Source organism: Rhinopithecus roxellana, chromosome 14, assembly GCF_007565055.1.
Source record: "Rhinopithecus roxellana isolate Shanxi Qingling chromosome 14, ASM756505v1, whole genome shotgun sequence".
NCBI classification, from domain to species: domain Eukaryota; kingdom Metazoa; phylum Chordata; class Mammalia; order Primates; family Cercopithecidae; genus Rhinopithecus; species Rhinopithecus roxellana.
The window spans coordinates 5,171,821-5,191,752 of NC_044562.1; the positions used below are offsets into that span (position 1 = coordinate 5,171,821).

At 35.4% G+C, this 19,932-nt stretch overlaps 1 protein-coding gene across 1 annotated transcript in view; it reads left to right on the forward strand.

The window, feature by feature from the left end:
- Positions 1–19,932, forward strand: part of LRP1B (LDL receptor related protein 1B) — a 2,016,348-nt gene that overhangs the window by 1,135,769 nt on the left and 860,647 nt on the right. The window contains exons 10-11 of the mRNA XM_030916410.1: positions 908–1,051; positions 8,196–8,432. Of these exons, the coding sequence (XP_030772270.1) occupies positions 908–1,051; positions 8,196–8,432 (381 nt within the window). The remainder of the gene's footprint in view (positions 1–907; positions 1,052–8,195; positions 8,433–19,932) is intronic.

Below are 19,932 nucleotides of genomic sequence, written 5' to 3' on the forward strand. Positions count from 1 at the left end.
TTTAAAAAGTTATCCTTTAAATAACACAGGAATGTAGCTTAAAAGGAAACCTCAAAAGGCACAAAGGATTTGTCTCATTTTAAATGAAAAAATACGGTATCAGCATTAAGTAATTAAACATTTCTTTGTTTGAAAAAAAGAAACATAATTACAATAATACATAAAATCTTACATTATTCCTATTATTTCTTTTCACTTTGATCCGTCTTTCTTTTCTCATCCTCTCCATATAATACTTTTCTTACCTTTTTAGTTTACTAGGTTTTATGCTCATAAAATATTCTTCTACTCCTCAATTTCTGTACATATACTCAGCCTCCACCGTTTGACAACTTCACACACGCACACATACATACACACATACATATTTTATTTTGTGGTAAGAGTCTCAAAATGACAATAGACTTAAAAATTTAAAAAATATTTTGCCACAGCACTTCTCAACAGAATACAATCACAGAATCGCATTTCTTCTACTTTAGTTGCCTATATGATGAATCATTTCAAAGTAAATCCTTTCTCCGCTTAACTGCCTAACCTGGGATTATTTTTATGGATCTTTGTATTCATTTTAGAAATTGGTATTTTAAAAAAGGACGAGAAGCATGTACCAAAAATTCATGTTACTTTCGTTTTGCTCACCGGTGAAGAGTTTAAATTAATATGAACGCATTTTATTTCTTAGAATTGTTTTTTTAAATGCCCACTTAGGAGGATTTTGTTAAATCCCAATCTCTTCTATGGGTTTTAACTCTTTTGCATTTGATTTTGGTGCTAAATAGTTGAGTATACAAAATTTTGCTAAGATTCCCTGTTTTTACACTATAGAAATTTTGACATACTGATGCACATAGTTATCTTTTCTTTGAACCTGAATTTCACACATGCTGTTTTTTATTTGTTGTAGTCAGAAGCCATGCATGTGAAGTCGATCCACATGGAATGCCAGGGGGCTGTTCACACATCTGTCTACTCAGCAGCAGTTACAAAACTCGGACCTGTCGCTGCAGGACTGGCTTCAACTTGGGAAGCGATGGCAGGTCATGCAAAAGTATGTTGTTAAAATAAAACATTTTGCCAGCAGCTACCCCCCTTATAATAGGATTTTAAGTATTAATTAGCAGCATCAACATCAGTCATAACATGAGACTTCAACAGGTGAAGTTTGCCTGCAAATATATACTGTCCATTTTTCTCAAAATAAGTATTTTTCTGTTGTGATAATGTGAATTAGAAACTAACCAGGCTGTAGAGTCACTAAATTTATTGATTTTTAGGGAAACATATGTTGGAGAAGATTTTTAGGAAGATGCTTCCCTTAATTCCTTAAAGAATGTATTTGAGCTAATGAGCTGGAATGATGAGTTGATCAGATTTCCTCTTATTTGAACCAATATGCTACTCCTCATAATAGGTGTGTTGCTTGTTTTCACAGAAATCCACGTATAGACAGGCTTCATTTTATCTAGCATCACTGGGGAGTGAAATCACTTCATGATTTAATTTTTCATGATTTAATTTTTCAGGTAACTGAAGCTATGCTAATTAGAGATCAAACATTTAACAATTTTATCAAAAAAATTTTAATGATTTTATCAAAAAGTTTTCTAATCTCTTAGATAAGATATATCTCTGATTTATTTTTTAAATAGGCCAGAATAATTTATTTTAATTTAAATATGGTGATAAGGATTTTAAAAATTACTCTCGCAACTTAATATTTTGCACAATGATTGGTTAAGGTCTTTTCCTGGGGTCTTGATATTCAGGTATAGTAGAATGGTCCTGATTGAAATGATCCTACTGGGGACTGTTGGTCTTTAAATGTTCCCCAGACCCCATTATTTTTAATTTTATGATGACTGCTTTTTACAGTGTCTAGTTTGTCTGTACCTTTGTCATAGTGACAGCTTTTTATTTCTGTCAGTCTTCTCTCTCTGGTCACAATTCTGTCATCTCTTCCACTCTCTGGTCATGTGCTTACTGAGGACTGTGAAATTAGATCTCTAAATGTGTTAGAATTTTAAGTCGAAATGGTTAGAGCTACTAATAGAATATATAGTTTAAAATGAAGAATCAAAGAGGCTAAACTATGTTAATATGTATGTATTTTTGTACTTTGTTTATATTTTTTATTTGTATTCCTGATTTTGTATTAAGTACTGGAAGTGTGAAGGTAACAGGTCTCATGTTCCTAGACCTTCTGGATAATTGAGGGTACTGAGTTTGGAGCCTCACGATAAAAGAAGTTTTGTATGTGGGTGCATGTGTGTATATGTAGTGTGTGATTTTAAAATTGATCTGTATGCTACTTGGGAGATATAATCACACACACACACATATATATATACACACAGGCATATGTGCATACATACATACACACATTGGAGGAAAAACATAAGATCAGAATTGCATATTATTCAGTCATCCCTAATGTAGTATATCACCTGGAGTACATTAATATTCATCAGAAATAATTCCAGCTATTTGGAGCAACAAGAGATTTAATGCAAATAGGTGCCTACAAAATCATTTAAAAACCTGGACCAGTAGCTTCTAGACTGGGTCTTTGGAACATCCCCCACAAACATTCCAGCTGAAAGCTGGAACCTCTACCATACTCAGAAGCTACAGCATCAGGACGCCATAAATGAAGATGTTAACTTTAAAAACATACCATTTAGCTGAGATCCAGGGATTAGAAAACTGGCACCAAAACTATCAGATGCAGAGTTAAGTCACATCTGATAGCCCATAACTGGAAAAAAATAAAAAAAAGAGGAGAAGAGGAGAAACACCCTGTTCCTCACGTCTTGATATGGAATGGAAGAAGCCTGCTGTGGAAAAATTCAATGTCTCCATTGGATTCATACCAGCAGAAGTGGCAAAAAGGGGACCTTTGCCTCACTTCCATGTTCTAAACTTGAGCTAGCATATCTCATTTTAGGTAGTCAAATAAAATCCACTACCTAGTGGGGGATGTCTCCCAGTTAGGCTACTCAGGGGTCAGGGACCCACTTGAGCAGGCAGTCTGTCCCTTTTCAGATCTCAACCTCCGTGTTGGGAGATCCACTGCTCTCTTCAAAGCTGTCAGACAGAGTCATTTGCGTCTGTAGAGGTTTCTGCTGCTTTTGTTGTTGTTGTTGTTGTTGTTAACTGTGCCCTGTCCCCAGAGGTGGAGCCTACAGAGACAGGGAGGTTTCCTTGAGCTGCTGTGAGCTCCACCCACTTCCAGCTTCCCAGCGGCTTTGTTTACCTACTTAAGCCTCAGCAATGGCGGGCGCCCCTCCCCCAGCCTTGCTGTTGCCTTGCGGTTACATCGCAGACTGCTGTGTTAGCAATGAGGGAGGCTCCGTGGGCATGGGACCATGAAAAAATGCTCATCATCACTCGCCATCAGAACCACAATCAAAACCACAATGAGATACCATCTCACACCAGTTAGAATGGCAATCATTAAAAAGTCGGGAAACAACAGGTGCTGGAGAGGATGTGGAGAAATAGGAACACTTTTACACTGTTGGTGGGATTGTAAACTAGTTCAACCATTATGGAAAACAGTATGGCAATTCCTCAAGGATCTAGAACTAGATGTACCATATGACCCAGCCATCCCACTACTGGGTATATACCCAAAGGATTATAAATCATGCTGCTATAAAGACACATGCACACGTATGTTTATTGCGGCACTATTCACAATAGCAAAGACTTGGAATCAACCCAAATGTCCATCTGTGACAGAATGGATTAAGAAAATGTGGCACGTAAACACCATGGAATACTATGCAGCCATAAAAAAGGATGAGTTTGCGTCCTTTGTAGGGACATGGATGCAGCTGGAAACCATCATTCTTAGCAAACTATCACAAGAAGAGAAAACCAAACACCGCATGTTCTCACTCATAGGTGGGAACTGAACAATGAGATCACTTGGACTCGGGAAGGGGAACATCACACACCGGGGCCTATCATGGGGAAGGGGCAGGGGGGAGGGATTGCATTGGGAGTTATACCTGATATAAATGATGAATTGATGGGTGCTGACGAGTTGATGGGTGCAGCACACCAACATGGCACAAATATACATATGTAACAAACCTGCACGTTATGCACATGTACCCTAGAACTTAAAGTATAATAATTTAAAAAAATAATAAAAATAAATAAAAATAAAAAAATAAAATCCACTACCTTTGGCTATATGAGTGTCTGTGAAATGTATTTTTTAGTATTCAATTGTCTATAGTACAAGAAGACACACTACAAGAAACTTAAGTAGGTATTAAAGAATACCTAGGAAATGACCAATGAAAATAATGGGGAAAATCATTACTATTCTTATTTAAACAAACATACGTATATACACACACAAATAATCACACATATTACATCGATGAAGTACTAGGTTTACCAATTACCAATTAAGACATCCATTAGAAGTAAAAACAAGGGTGAGCGTTGTGGCAGAGGCCTGTGATTTCAGCACTTTGGGAGGTTGAGGCAGGTGCATCACTTGAGCACAGGATTTCAATAAGAGCCTGGGCAACTTTGCAAAACCTAGTCTCTAAAAATCTATAAACGTTAGACAGGCATGGTGGCACACTCATGTAGTCCCACCTACTTCAGAGGCTGAAGTAGGAGGTTAACTTAAGCCCAGGAGGCAGAGGTTGCAATGAGCTGAGATTTTAGCAAAATGGGTGCTATAAAACCAGGATTCCTATGTATTGCTAATATAATTAGAAATTGATATCACAATTGGTAAGACATTTGCTAATAAGTATAATGATCATAAAACTGACAACATAATTAAACAAGTTATACTTCTTTACTTTTGATTAAGGAAATTAAATGTATTTATAATAACAGCAACTGAGAAACAATATAGCTATCCAACAATAGGTAAGCAGCTGACTATATTATGTTACTTCTCCAGTAAGGAATCTTATGCTGCCATTGAAAGAAATGTTTCTGAAGACTTTTCAATGGCTTGACAGTCATTACAGTGAAAAGAATTTATATACAATATCCCAATTTTTGAAAAATATAGAAGTATATATGTATCTAATGTGGATAGAAAATACTTTAAAATCTTAATGATTTCCAAATGTATCGATATACTTTAAAATAACATAAAGTATTATTTTAAAAGAAAATGCCCTTGACATCAGGTAGACACTGCAAGGCTATGAGGGCAATGAAGACAAGGATGTTAATGTACTTTGCTCTGTAATTTCATCTAAGAAAATGTGTGAAATGCTAAATTGGAAAAAAAAATGCTTATATCATTATTATAATGATGAAAACAGAAAACTATTTGGAAAATTAGTTGGTAAATTATTATGTGTCAAACAGAAACAAGACTTGGCTGAAGATAATGGTTCAATATAGATAATAATCTTAATTCTAAAATTAATTACAGCAGAATATAAAATTGAGTGTCTACTTTGATATAAGTAAATATACATTGAAAAAGTACCTACATACATTAAATATGAAATAGTCATACAAAGGAATGCTATACAGCAGTGAAAATGAGTGAACTCTGATTACAAGAAGAATGGATGAATATCAAGTGTATAATAAAAAATAAGTTTAATCACAAGATTCACACATGCAATTCAAACATGCAGAATTAAACAATCTGCTGCTGGGAAATACACCACGTATGTGTTAAAACTCTTTTAAAAATACATAATAAACACAATAATCAGGATATCGGCTGTTTCTGAGTTGGAGGAGAGTGGGTTTGGGCACATTTATGTCTTCTAGTGTACTGGAAATATTCCAGTGTACTGGAAATATTCTTCATGTTTGTGCTAGGTACCTGGGATTTGTTTTATTTTTATTATTTATACATTAAAATATGTTATCAGTTCCTGTGCTAGTTTGCTGAGAATGATGGCTTCCACCTTCATCCATATCCCTGCAAAGGACATGATCTCATTCTTTTTTATGGCTGCATAGTATTCCATGGTGTATATGTGCCACATTTTCTTTATCCAGTCTCTCATTGATGGGCATTTGTGTTGGTTCCAGGTCTTTGCTCTTTAAATAGTGCTGCAGTAAACATACATGTGCATGTATCTTTATAGTATAATGATTTATAATCCTTTGGGTATATACCCAGTTAAGGGATTGCTGAGTAAAATGGTATTTCTGATTCTATATGCTTGAGGAATCGCCACACTGTGGCGATTCAGAATGGTTGAACTACTTTCAGAATGGTTGAACTAATTTACATTCCCACCAACAGTGTAAAAGCGTTTCTATTTCTCCACAACCTTGCCAGTATCTGTTGTTTCCTGACTTTTTAATCATTACCATTTTGACTGGTGTGAAATGGTATCCCATTGTGGTTTTGATTTGCATTTCTCTAATGACCAGTGATGTTGAGCTTTTATTCGTGTTTGTTGGCCATATAAATGTCTTCTTTTGAGAAGTGTCTGTTCATATCCCTTGCCCACTTTTTGATTTTTTTTTTTTCTTGTGAATGTGTTTAAGTTCCTTGTAGATTCTGATTATTAGTCCTTTGCCAAATGGGTAGATTGCAAAACTTTTCTCTCATTCTGTAGGTTGCCCCTTCACTCTGATGTTAGTATCTTTTGCTGTGCAGAAGTTCTTTGGTTTAGTTAGATCCCATTTGTCAACTTTGGCTTTTGTTGCAATTCCTGTTGGTGTTTTAGTCATGAAGTCGTTGCCCATGCCTATGCCATGAATGGTATTCCCTAGTTTTTCTTCTAGGATTTTTATGGTTTTGGTTTACATTTAAGTCTTTAATCTATCTTGAGTTAATTTTTGTATAAGGTGTAAGGTGTAACCAAACCCTGCATGTTCTCACTTATAAGTGGGAGTTGAACAATGAGAACACATAGACACAGGGAGGGGAACAACACACAACAGGGCCTGTCAGGGATGAGGGGTAAGGAGAGGGAGAGCATTAGGACAAATGCCAGATGCATGTGGGACTTAAAACCTAGATGACCGGTTGATGGGTGCAGCAAACCACCATGGCACATGGATACTATCTATGTAACAAACCCGCATACTCTGCACATGTATCCCGGAACTTTAAGTAAATTATTTTTAAAGTTATCAACATTATTTTATATATATTTAATACTCAATTACACTAATTTAAAAAACACAAGAAAATAAATATAAATGTTAATATACTTTGTATTTTTAGGTGTATAAATAATTGCTTATTTTTATTATTTTCCAAATTTTAATATTATTTTACTTTATTATGAATATCAATTATTGTGTGGTTATCTAAATACAGCTGAGTCTTTTGTATCTTCAGTTTTATTAATAAAGCTCAGTATGTTTTTCTTTTTATATAAAAATTATTTCCTTTAAAATTATATACAGTAAACCAAGCGTAAGATGCCCCGGTAATTGGAAAATCTTGTGTATATTTTTATATAGAAGTCCAAAACAGGGAATTCACTCTATAGAAAGAGCTACTTTGATGCTGACATTTTAAACTCAGGAGACAGTTTTTTGTTTAGGGTTTTCGTTTTTCTTTTGTTTTTGATAAGGCCTGTGTTGTTCATCAGAGTTACTGTCAGACAGCATCAGCCTCTAACATTCTAATTAAAATTTGAAGAAAAAGGGATGCTATAACTGGTATTTAATTTTATTTCTAAAAAGAATAAGTCACATGTTTGGGCAACTGTAATATATTCACAAGCAAGTTAATGATACTATATGATTCTTTGCCTCTGACAATTTGTAGATGCAGACTTGGGGTTAGTGTGTCTTAAATTTTCTGAAGATTTTAGCATTGTCAAATATAATAAATGGTACAGTTAGTATCGACAGAAAATGCTAGATAGATTGAATGCATTATAAAATTAAATGTGCCGGATGTTTTAATAAATGCCTATTTTACAAGTTACAAGTTATCTAATGATCTGTCATGTTTTTGCTATCCAGACAGTTGCAGACAAAAGGATAATTAACTACCTATAACCCATTCGCAGACGTAATTTCTGTTTTAATTAAAGTAATGCAATTAGCTGGTCTTCTTGCATCAAAACTACAAGATACATTGGCATATTTTAGAGTTTAATTTTTAGCATTGAATTTAAAAAACGCTAATTGTGCCAGTTAATTAAATGGTGGCATTATGCAGTGTAAAGAAGATTAAGCAGCATCAGTTGTTTATATTTGTAATCTTTCCTCTGCAGGACCAAAGAATGAGTTGTTCCTCTTTTATGGGAAAGGACGCCCAGGAATTGTTAGAGGAATGGACTTGAATACCAAGATAGCTGATGAATACATGATCCCCATAGAAAATCTGGTAAACCCTCGTGCTTTAGATTTTCATGCAGAAACCAGTTACATCTACTTTGCTGACACCACCAGTTTCCTAATTGGTCGGCAGAAGATAGATGGCACAGAACGAGAAACCATCCTGAAAGATGGTAAGTGACACTGTGACATTAACATCAAACTACTCAGAGATAAAGCACTTTAAAGGGATAAATCCAGTGTGTGTCAGACTGGTTTTAACCAGAACTCAAGTTCTTCTGGTTGGTTCAAAAATATTTTTTAATGTCATGTCTTCAGTAACATTGTTTCTCTGTTTTCATATACCAGTGTATTAAAACCTTCATTATAAAATGGCACTTGCTGTCATCTCCTATACTCTAAATATTATCAGGATTAAAATTGAACTATTATCCATCTTCTGGGAAATGTCAGTTTACACTGATATGTTTACAGTGCTGTATGGCAGAACACAAAACTTAATAGGATTTCAGAGACTTTCATAACAGTTGGTTTTCATTAGACTATTGATCATGTCACTCAAAATGCATGAAAAATATCAATGTCCAGATTGTCATCACAATTCTTGCACTTTATATTTTACTTTACACATCACTGAAATGAAGTTTTCTAGAGTTGCCCTTGGAACATCAGTATCTCCAGAGAAACTTAATACATTTATACCTATTTTTATTGATAGGTACATATATAAAGTTATATGCATGCAAAAAGATATATGTACATTTTAATAAAATCAATGTATTTTATAAATTATTTGGCTTAGGAACAAGCAATCTAGTAACAAAACAATGTTAACTTTGGTATCAGTAGAAAATATTGCAAATAATAAATCAAACCAGGTCTTCACTGGCTGCCAGTCATTTTTAGGCATGTTAACAAATGATTCTGGACCTGTTTCCTCACATATAAAGTCTGCTTACTTCTTGAATATTTTAGAAATACATGATTTGAGGAACATTAATTGTGTGGTTATTTTATGAAGGACATCATGGTAGCTATATCTCAGGAGATAAAAGGAATTTTCGGGAATGACTTCTGCCTTCAAGAGGTTCATAATCTACCTTTAGAGATGATATAAGCACACAAAAAGTTTAAAGGCATTGCAGCATTTAATTAATAAGTTCGAAGCTGTCTTAAAGAAATATATGAGCAATAGAGAATACCTGTGTAATGGGTATTCACAGAAAGCAAGAGATATCTTTATGTGGGTATACTCAGAGAACTCCTTGGGCAGGCTATGGTATTTGGGCTAGATCTTAATGGAGAAACGTTAAAGAGGGAGAGGAGACGTTTCTGCAACCAGAAATTCCATGAGAAAAACAGAAAAGCACAATCTCTAGAAAGAGGATGTGGGGGACCTAAATGGAAAGCTACTGGAGGTTTCCTTTGCAAGTAATAATGGCAGAAGAGAATGGAAAGTGAAAGGCGCTAAAATAAAGGGCCTGGAATGTAAGTGAAGGAGTTTAGAAAGAATCCCAAAGGAATAAAAGGAAATGCTTTTGAGTCAAAGAATAATGTGAACAAAGTGATATTTTAGGAGGATCAATCTGGTTTTTGGGTGCAGAATGAATCAAAACTTGATTGAGATGAGAAAATATGAGAAAATAAAAGCAGAGAGAGACTAAAATTATTTATAACATGGGTGGTAGTAAATGGAGGTCTCTCCAATCTTTTAGAGGAAATGAGAGCATGAGAATATTCTTCATTCAACACAACTTTACTTTAAATCAAACCTGATAAAAAGTATACTTTCTATCTAAAATAAAACCATCCCTGTTTTTGTCTTTCTTGTAATTTACTTATTAAGGCAATGTAAATCCTCCATAATTTAAAATTCTAAAGGAGTATCTAATTAAAGTTAAGATTTTCACTTTAAATTAGATGTGACAGAGGCTGTCTTCCTACTTTTCTCTTAATGTGATAACAGATGATAGGGTCTTGACAGTTTTAGATGGACAATGAAATAGCACATTCTGTCTATGTAAATAACATTTACATTGTTTTGTTTTTGACTCAGATACTTTCATTTATTATTATGATTATTATTATTTTTTGATAGAGTCTCGCTCTGTCACTGAGGCTGGAGCACAGTGGTGCAATCTCAACTCACTGCAACCTCCGCCTCCGAAGTTTAAGTGATTCTCCTGCCTCAGCCTCCTGAGTAGCTGGGATTGAAGGTGTGCACCACCATGCCCAACTTGTTTTTGTATTTTTACTAGAGATGGGGTTTCACCATGTTATCCAGGTTGTACTGAAACCCCTGACCTCAGGTGATCTGCCTGCCTCAGCCTCCCAAAGAGCTGGAATTACAGGCATGAGTCACCATGCCCGGCCGACACACACACTTTCAAGAAGGACTAAAATATGTAACAGAGAGAGTCCTTTTAAATTGTGTCAGTTCCTGTACTATGACTTGATGTTCCTGCTAATAATCCTAACTTTGAGAACAATATCAAGGACATTGGTGGTTCTTTGCATTCCACCCATCACAACAGAGATCAACTCTAATAGCCACAATGACCGCAAGGCACATCTGTCCAGTACTGCTTTGACAGTATGAAGGTTATGAGAACATTTTACAAATTTTCACACCTGAAATATATTTAACATTTTTGTCTTTCTACACAAGAAACAGCTTAATATCTTTTTATTAGTTTATCTTTTTTCTTTCCATTAAAGAGAATAATGATACACATTACAATATGACATTAACATGTCAAAGCAGAGACTCAGATTTGGCAAATGAAAACTTGTCATTCTTGGCATCAGAAAAATTAAATTCTATGTGTATTCACTTACTTAGGTAGAGTGTCTACCATTGAACCTGAAGACTGCAAAGCAATGCTAAGTTTGACAAATGATTTGGAAGCTTGATAGAAATTCTGATATGTTGATAAATTTATATAGTTTGAAGTACAAGGATATAAAGAGTTTGCTGTTTGTAAATAAACATAAATATCTTGGACATCTTTTATGTAAACTCAGATTCTCCCTCTGAAGAAATAAAACCAACAGCATTTCCAAAAAAAGCACCTTTATTCATTCTTTGATTTTTTTCTCTCCTAGAGGTTTATTGAAAACCCCCTAAATGTTACATATACTGTTGGCTTTGTTTGAGGAATCTCATGGGTGAAAACAGCAGTTAAATAAATGAGAAAGGAAATTGTCCATTTGTTATATTTACATGTATCTCATTTCATTTGCTAAATGAAAATATATTACTGATTTATTAAAGATAAACTTCCATAAGGACAAGATATTTACTACGTGTATTTTTTCACCCACTTAGAATTTGTTGTCAAAATTTTTGTGAAATTCATACTCTTCCTTTTTTAAAACTCAATTACTTGATTTATTATTTTTCAGTCACTAAAAGGTGAATGCTGTATCGGGGCCAGGTGCTGTTCTAGGTGATTGGAATGCTTCAGTAAAGAGGATAAAGCTTCATATTTAGCTTATATCCAACAGCGGAAAGGAAATAATAAGCAAGTAAACACATAAATGAATAAGATAATGATAAGTGCTATACAGAAACTAAAGTAGGATACTGTGCTAGAAAATAAAAGGAGTATCAACAGGAGGCAAAATTAGATTAAATGATTAGAGAATTTAAATTAGCCATTCTTGCCAGGTATAATTGTTACTTTCTCTAACAGAACAAGATAGATGCTCTTTCTAAGACTGAATGCATTTTTAGATTCTTGGGTATCTTTTCCAAGATTTATTTTTCATTGTAATATGAATTATAATTTTAGCACAAAGAAAAAATATAAAAATGATAATTTACTATTCAATTTATTGTTACATGTATTCCACTAGTGCAGTACTTGTTTTTAAACTGTATATCTTAATTCTACTCAAACACAGATATTTAAATAGAAGGAACATTAAAATAACCTTTCATGTCATTTCATATTTTTAAAGTACTTAAAAGAATTCAAAGCATTTTTACCTGGATTTGAAAGTTATTAATGCTTGCAGCTTTAACAGAAAAACTGTAGTTTCGATAGATCCCATAATTAAACTGGGGACTTGAGGTCACTGTTTTACATAACACAGAGCCTTTTTTTACCAAGGTTTTTTTCAAAATAGACATATAGGGATAATGTGGGTTGAAAAGGGTGATAATTTTGCTGCTTCTTTTGTTGTGGCATTGATGAGCTAAGATTCAATTCATCTACTTCAAGTCATAAGTCATACTGCAAGTAAAACAATGCAAACGTAAGATTTCTATGTACAGTTCTTCCCAACTGTTATTCTTTTCTTTTTTTTTTTCTTTTCTTTTTTTTTTTTTTTTTTTTTTTTTTGAGACCGAGTCTTACTCTGCCCAGGTTGGAGCACAGTGATGTGATCGCGACTCACTGCAAACTCCTCCGCCTGCACACAAATGACCTTCCCTCCTCAGCCTCTTGAGTGGCTAGGACCACAGGTGTGTGCCACCATGCTCAGCTAATTTTTTTTTTTTTTTTTTTTTGTAGTGACAGCCTTTCACCATGTTGCCCCAGCTGGTTGCAAACTCCTGGGCTCAAGTGATCCACCTGCCTCAGCCTCACAAAGTGTTGTGATTATAGTCCCCAACAGTGATTTTTATAATTTTACCTAAAGTATGGGCCCAAGAGTACAAAATTAGACCTCTTTTATAATTAGACGCAAGTTTGGCAAAACATTTTGTCCTCTAGATGTGTCTTTTTAATTTTAGACTATACCATCTTATTTTGTGATAATAAAATCAATGACAGCAATAATAGTGAACATTTAATGAGTACTTACTGTGTATCAAGATTGCTTACCTTATGTGCATTGTCCCGTACAATCCACTCAATGACTCCCTGAGGTCAGCCTTATTATTAGCTCCATTTTATAGATTGGAAATTGAAACCCAGACAGGTGAAGTCATTTCTTAAAGTCACATAGCTAGTAGGTGATACCACTTGTCAAGAACTGTGAAAGCGCTGAGATTTTATTATGTTTGCAAGCTAAAACATTAGACTGCTACACTTTCTTGGATGCTGGCAGAAGACATGAAACTTCTGAGACAAAATACAGTTTGTTACTAAGATCAGTAACAATAGCCAGAGTATCCGTAGTTTTGTTTCAGGATCCTGATCTTTACTCCCCACAGGGTAACCCAAAGGTGACACCTGCACATACCATGGCACTTGTTACAAGAGAAGAATCTGGAGCTTAGGGAACACGTTTTTTTTTTTTTTTTTTTTTTTTTTTTTTTTCTCTAACAGTGAGCATGCCTGTTCATTGCTCCAGAAAAAGTTACTTTCTCAATCTTCTAAGCCTATAAGCAAACCTGCCTTTTGCTTCAGAGAGAGATGTAATCTCTATCTTCGAAGGACACCTTATTAACGTCCTTGAAAATAGAGTCTAAGGCTTCTCTTTTCCCAAGGTGGACAGAAATGTGAGAGATACTTGGAACGTTGTCTCAGAGATAACTGATATGCAAGTTCCCGTGATCTGATTTTGGAGTCTGTGGTATGCTGAACAATGCCCTCCAAATAATATCCAGGTCCTCATCCCCAGAACCTTTGACTGTTACCTTGTATGGAAAAGGGGACTTGCAGGTGTGATTAAGTGAAAGAATTTTTGGTGGGAGGAAGATGCTGCTTTTTAAAAAAAACTTTGTTGACACATAATAATTGTACATATTTATAGGCTACAAAGTAATACTTGTACATATAGATACATGATACAACATGTAATGATCAAATCAGGTAAATTAGCCTATTCATCACCACAAACATTTATCATTTCTTTATGTTGCGACAATTCAGAATCTTCTTTGTAGTGTTTTGAAAACATACCAAATTAGTGTTAACCATGTTCACTCCCTGCAGTGCTAGAGAACATTAGAACTTGTTCCTCCCATATAGCTGTAACTATGCATGTGTTGAGGATCTTGAGATCAGAAATGATCTTGACTTATCTGGAGGTACCCTAAATGTAATCACATGGAAATTTATAAGGGGGGGTGCAGGACAAAGGAGGAAGTAGGAGTTGTGACTATGGAAGCAAGAGGTTGGCATAATACAAGGAAAGGTCCCTGAGCCAAGAAAGGCAAGTGGCTTCTAGAAGCTGGAAAGGGCAAAGAAATGGGCTCTTCCTGAGAGTCCCCAGAAGGAACCAGCTCTGCCAGCACCCAGACTTTAGCCCGGTTAAACCAATCCTGGATATTGACCTTCAGAATTGTCAAAGAATAAATTTATGTTGTTTTAAGCCACCAAGTTTGCGGCAATTTGTTACAGCAAAAATAGGAAACTGGCAGAGTCTGTGCTCTTACCCACTTGCTATACTGATATACTGACCTTATGTATGAAGGTGTATTCTATTTGATTGACATAAGGAGTACATGCACATGTCTCCACCTTATAATATCTGAAGAGCACTTGGATCCTGTTCAAAATTATACATTACTCTTTAATTTCATAGCTCCTGTAAATACCTGGAAAACTGAGGTCTTCTTTTAAATGAAGGCACTTTTAGGAGCTATAAAGTTAAAGAGTAATGAATAAGTTTGACATGATCCAAGGTAGGTTTCTCGTTTATGACATTATGAAGAGAATAATAGCCGGAAGAATGGGAAGCAGTCTCTTCCTGTCAAACATATTCTCTAAAAGATGTGTTTAAAGTTCATTTGTTCACATACTATGGAAGGATGGTGCTATATCCATGTGATTGCTTATTTGACAATTGAAGGACCAAGCCCTGTTCTTCAGCTCAGTCCTGTCCTCAGCATCTTCAGAACTGCCCTGTGGATTTTATAATCAGCTGTCCCTCCAATCATGGGTTGAAATGTATAGTCCATCAGTTATTCCCTGATTTGTCATTCTATGAGTTAGAAATCCTACTACTGACACACAGATACACACATACACATGTGAACACATACAATCACCAGCTTAAGACCCACTTCAGAACTCCAGAAATAGGTTAGCTTCTACTCTAAATAACCCTAGAGAAGGCATACACAACAGATTACAGGATGTAATCTGTACCTGAATGACACTAACCTTATAGTAGGATTATCATTTTCTGCACCTTTAAGTCACCTCTTATCCTTAGATTTCGATGATCTTCAGCATTGTATATCTTTGTCAGAATTTCTCATAAAGATTGAGTTTCATAGTAATGAAGCAAACATGCTGAGATAATACTAATGAATTACATTAGAGTGTTCTTATGAACTTTATAAAGGATAAAGTCTTATAAAACATTTTAAATTAAGAACAAACCTTTACTCTTTGTTATTGGATTTCAGGTAAATATCAATCTTATTTTTCTGCCTTTAACTCTGAACTTTCTCTTGAAGAAAAGCCTTAAGACTCTAAGATATATACTCTGACCAACTAGTAAAGGAAATAATGAGTACATTTGTCAGTCACACAATATATTCTAATTAAAACTGTAAAGGAGAGATTTGTCAGCATTTGAAACTCTTGAGATCAATGAATATTGTTATCACACTGAGCGTCAAGAATATAGCCTGTTTGCACTTACTGATTCTGCTTGACTGTGAATAAGATATTTTCATAGAATTTACTTGAGATTTGATTCTTGAAAACAGTGTTCAGTTTCACATTTAGTTTGTAAATATTTATTTTTCGTATTTTCTATTTCTTCAGAATTACATGAGATCTTTGAAAAATAATTTGAACCAATATATGTATTTTTTTGTCTGAAAAGAAGACATGCATATGAGATTAAAATCTGGGTTACAAAAGCTATCAAATGACAAAAAGATGGAATTAGCTGTGGTGGCTAGAGGGTTCTAGTAAACATAGAGGAGAAGACATCCTTTCTTGTATTTATATTCACCCAAAATAGGTATGTGTACATATCCACCAGTATTGACAAACACAAAATACACCTGTATGCATATACACGTGAGCTCAAAAGAGTTCCAGAAACTTCTGTAAAGAAGTCTATTATCTTATAAATTTAGATTGCTGGGAAGGTCGAAAGAGAGAAGGTGAGAATACATAGTAACCTCTAAAGTCCCATACAGCTACGGTAGTCCCCTTTATTGGAGGTAAGTAAGTTCAAAAACCCTCAGTGGATACCTGAAACCATGGATAGTGTTGAACCCTATTTATACACCATGTTTTTTCTTATGCACACATACCTATGATAAAGTTTAAGTTATAAACGGGCACAGTAAGAGCCTCATAACAATAATGACAATAAAATAGAATAATTATAACAATATACTGTTATAACAGGAGTTGCAAACTCCTGGGCTCAGGTGATCCCCCTGCTTCAGCCTCGCAAAGTGCTGGGATTACAGTCCCTAACAGTGATTTTTATAATTTTACATAAAGTATAGGCCCAAGAGTACAAAATTTGACCTCTATTATAATTAGATGCAAGTCTGGCAAAATACACCCATATGCATATACACATGTGAGCTCAGAAGAGCTCTTACTGTACTATACTCACTCTTCTTGTGGTCTGTCAATCTTACAACCGGGGTGGCCAGTAAGTAAATACCAGATAGTTAACATAGAGTGTGGATATGCAGGATAAAGGAATGATTCTCGTGTTAACCAGGACTGAGTGAAATGACAGTGCAAGGTTTCAAAATGTTACTCAGAGCAACAGGCAATTTAAAACTTATAAGTTGTTTACTTCTGGAATTTTCCATTTAGTATTTTCAGACTGTGGCTGACAGAGTAACTGAAACCATGGAAAGTAAAACCATGGTTAAGTGAAGACTATTATATATATATATATATATATATATAATTGTTACATTAATAAACATTCTGATTGGTAATTTTCTTACACACTTAAATAAATTACCAATATTCAGCATGACTTAACATAAATACATTCAACCCACTTACTTTATTATACTTAACATTATGGAATTCTTAGTTGCTACTTCAGAAGTCCCTTAGGAATTCTTCATTTACTTAGGAATACTATTATGAACTTTAACTATAATTATACTATTGCTTAGGTTAATTAAACAAATTTCCCAATATGATATGATTAGTCTAGACTGACTTTACTTTGGGAATACCAAAGTAGGAAACACTACCTGAAATTGTGAAACTGGACAATACCCATAATACATGCTGAGAAAATTCCCATGACATTAACTATTATGGGAATATTGTAGGGAGTATTAATAGTCATTGTGTAACCAGTATGTTTAAAAATGTGACTCTGACATAGCTAAAGCATAACTTTATGTTTATCTCCCACTGACCTTTAAAATTATCTCAGTAATCTTTCTCACTCCAGATCAAAACTTGGTCAAATCCCAATCCTTTTGGTTTACACTAGGTAGTAGACAGAACTGTCAGTCATTTTAAGTCAGAAATGCAACCTCAATTTGGTAATTAGAATGCATAGTCTACCATATATACATACAAATCAAAATTCTAAACTCAATGCGTCATCAAATCTTACTTGTTTCCTATTTGTGCTGCCTCTAGCCTGGAGAAGGACAGGAGGGCATATTTGTTGCATTCTCTGTTTCTCTTCCCTGCTTTTATTTTCCTACCCCTCCCAGCTTGTTAGCTTTTTTAAAATTATTTTTATTTTTTACTTTTTTGGGTGGAATATCTGTGTGTCCCTGCTAGTTAGCTTCTGATGTCCACTGATCTCTCAACATTGATTGGAAGAGGTAAGAGTGGTAAAGAGAGGTAAGGAGATAAAGAGAATCTTATTTGAACTAGTCCCATTGTGCTTTAGCCTCTTTGTAAGCCTAGTAGATCTTTTAAAATGAACTCTCTTGAGGGGTATGGATGTGTGTGCGTGTGTGTGTGCACGCACACATGTGTCTGTCTGAGTGTGTCTGTGCTGGCCAAGGTTTTTGAAAGTCTTCTTTCTGCTGAATCTTTCTAATTTCATTTCCTTTGGCCAAAGAACATGAAGCTTTTGCTTGTTACTTTGCCTCTCTGAATGTCCGTTCTCTTACTGTTTGAGTCCCTGTATCCAGCTAGACAAACTTGTTGTACTAGATCAAAGATATCTATATGCCAGAATTCTATCCTGTGTGGTCTGCCTTTGGTCTGCAAAATTACTATGAGCCTTTTGCCCCAAAAAACTCTGGGAGTGCAGTCATAGTGCAAATCAGCCAACATTATCCTGCCTACTATCCTATAGTATGTATTTAGCTTTCTCAAGTGTGAGCCAGAGGTGAGACATTCTGAGATGTGAGTTTCATGCGTGGAAAAAAAAATCAACTGTAGAGAGCTCAGTTCAAAGTCCTCATAGAGGCACCACAGAAGCTCCATCACTAGAGTTGAGGTGAAAAGTATCCCCCTATCCTCTCCTTCCTATTTTAGAGATTCACATAAGTAAAATTTATGTCTGGAGAAAAAGCACATTTAATGTCAGTTTATTAGTGTGAAGGATTTGGCCAGTCAAATAGGCTGGATCTGGGTTTTGTTTTTGTTGTAGTTACCTTTACGGAACCAAAGCTTTCAGATCCCTCCCTTGGTGGACAGATGCTACCTTGTGCTTAGGGTGGGACCTGGAATATGTCTATTCATCCCTCAGTTTTCAATATTTCCTGCATATCTGCCTCACTGGAAAGTCTCTCTCATGCTCTTATCCTTCTCTCCATGGTAGAATGCTGTGACCTGTTACTAAGTGGAAGATTCACGGTGGGTGCAAAAAAGGTTCTCTTTTCTCTTGTTCCCGTCTTGGTCTTGGGTCCTGTGTGTCTGGGTTTTGAAGGTGGGCCCTTCTCCTCCCCTGGCAGTGAAACTCTCCCTTATATCTGGGAGGATTTGGAGCAGGAGACAATCTTCTGCCCCATCCCCAGGGGTAGCAATTGTCTTTTTTTTATATCAATGTAGAATTTTGGGTCCAAGCAATTTTTGTGCCCCTCTTCTAGGGTCAGACAGCTTTGCTCCTATTCTTCCCTGAGTGATGGTGTACCTTTTTGTCTGGGACCAGTGGCAATAAAATTTTGTACCCATTTCCAAGCAATACACTAGCCTTGCTTGCTATGACTAAGCTTGTAGCGAGACCAGGAGAATTTCTTACCCCTCCCTCAGGGACATAGGGCTTTGCCTTTTACTTTTGCTTCAATGATAACTTGTCTTTGCAGCTTACTTTGCCTTTGGAGGAGAGATGGTTCCCTGCTCTTTTTCTAGAGGCAGATTATTTATACCTACTTCACAGGACCTCTTCTTGCTTCAGGGAGGTGGAAGATCTTCTTCCTCTTCCCCAGTGGTTTAGGGGTTTTCCTGTGTTTGTGAGAGAAGAGTCAGAATTGGATGGGGCTTCATGTTTATGAGACACTCAGGGGTCTCTCTCAGGTTTCCTGTTCTGCCTTCCGTCTTTCTCTTGTAAATTCAGTGAAAGAAATTCTTTGTGTTGGGTATTTCCAGGGATTCTAAACTCCCACATTAAACCACACCCAGTTTTAAGAATATTTTATAATTATAGCTTTTTTTTTTTTTTTAAATATGCTATTACGGTAGTCGCCTCTTCCTCCCATGCTCTGACAAAGGAGTAATACTTTATGTGTTCTGTTTTTCCTGGAAAAGGGCTGTTACTCTTTGCATTTCAATGCATTTTGCTGTCTTGAGACCTCAGCTTTTGTTTGGATTCAAGTAAAGTTATGATCTTGTAGATTATTGGATTTACTCTTACTGTTATTCTTTT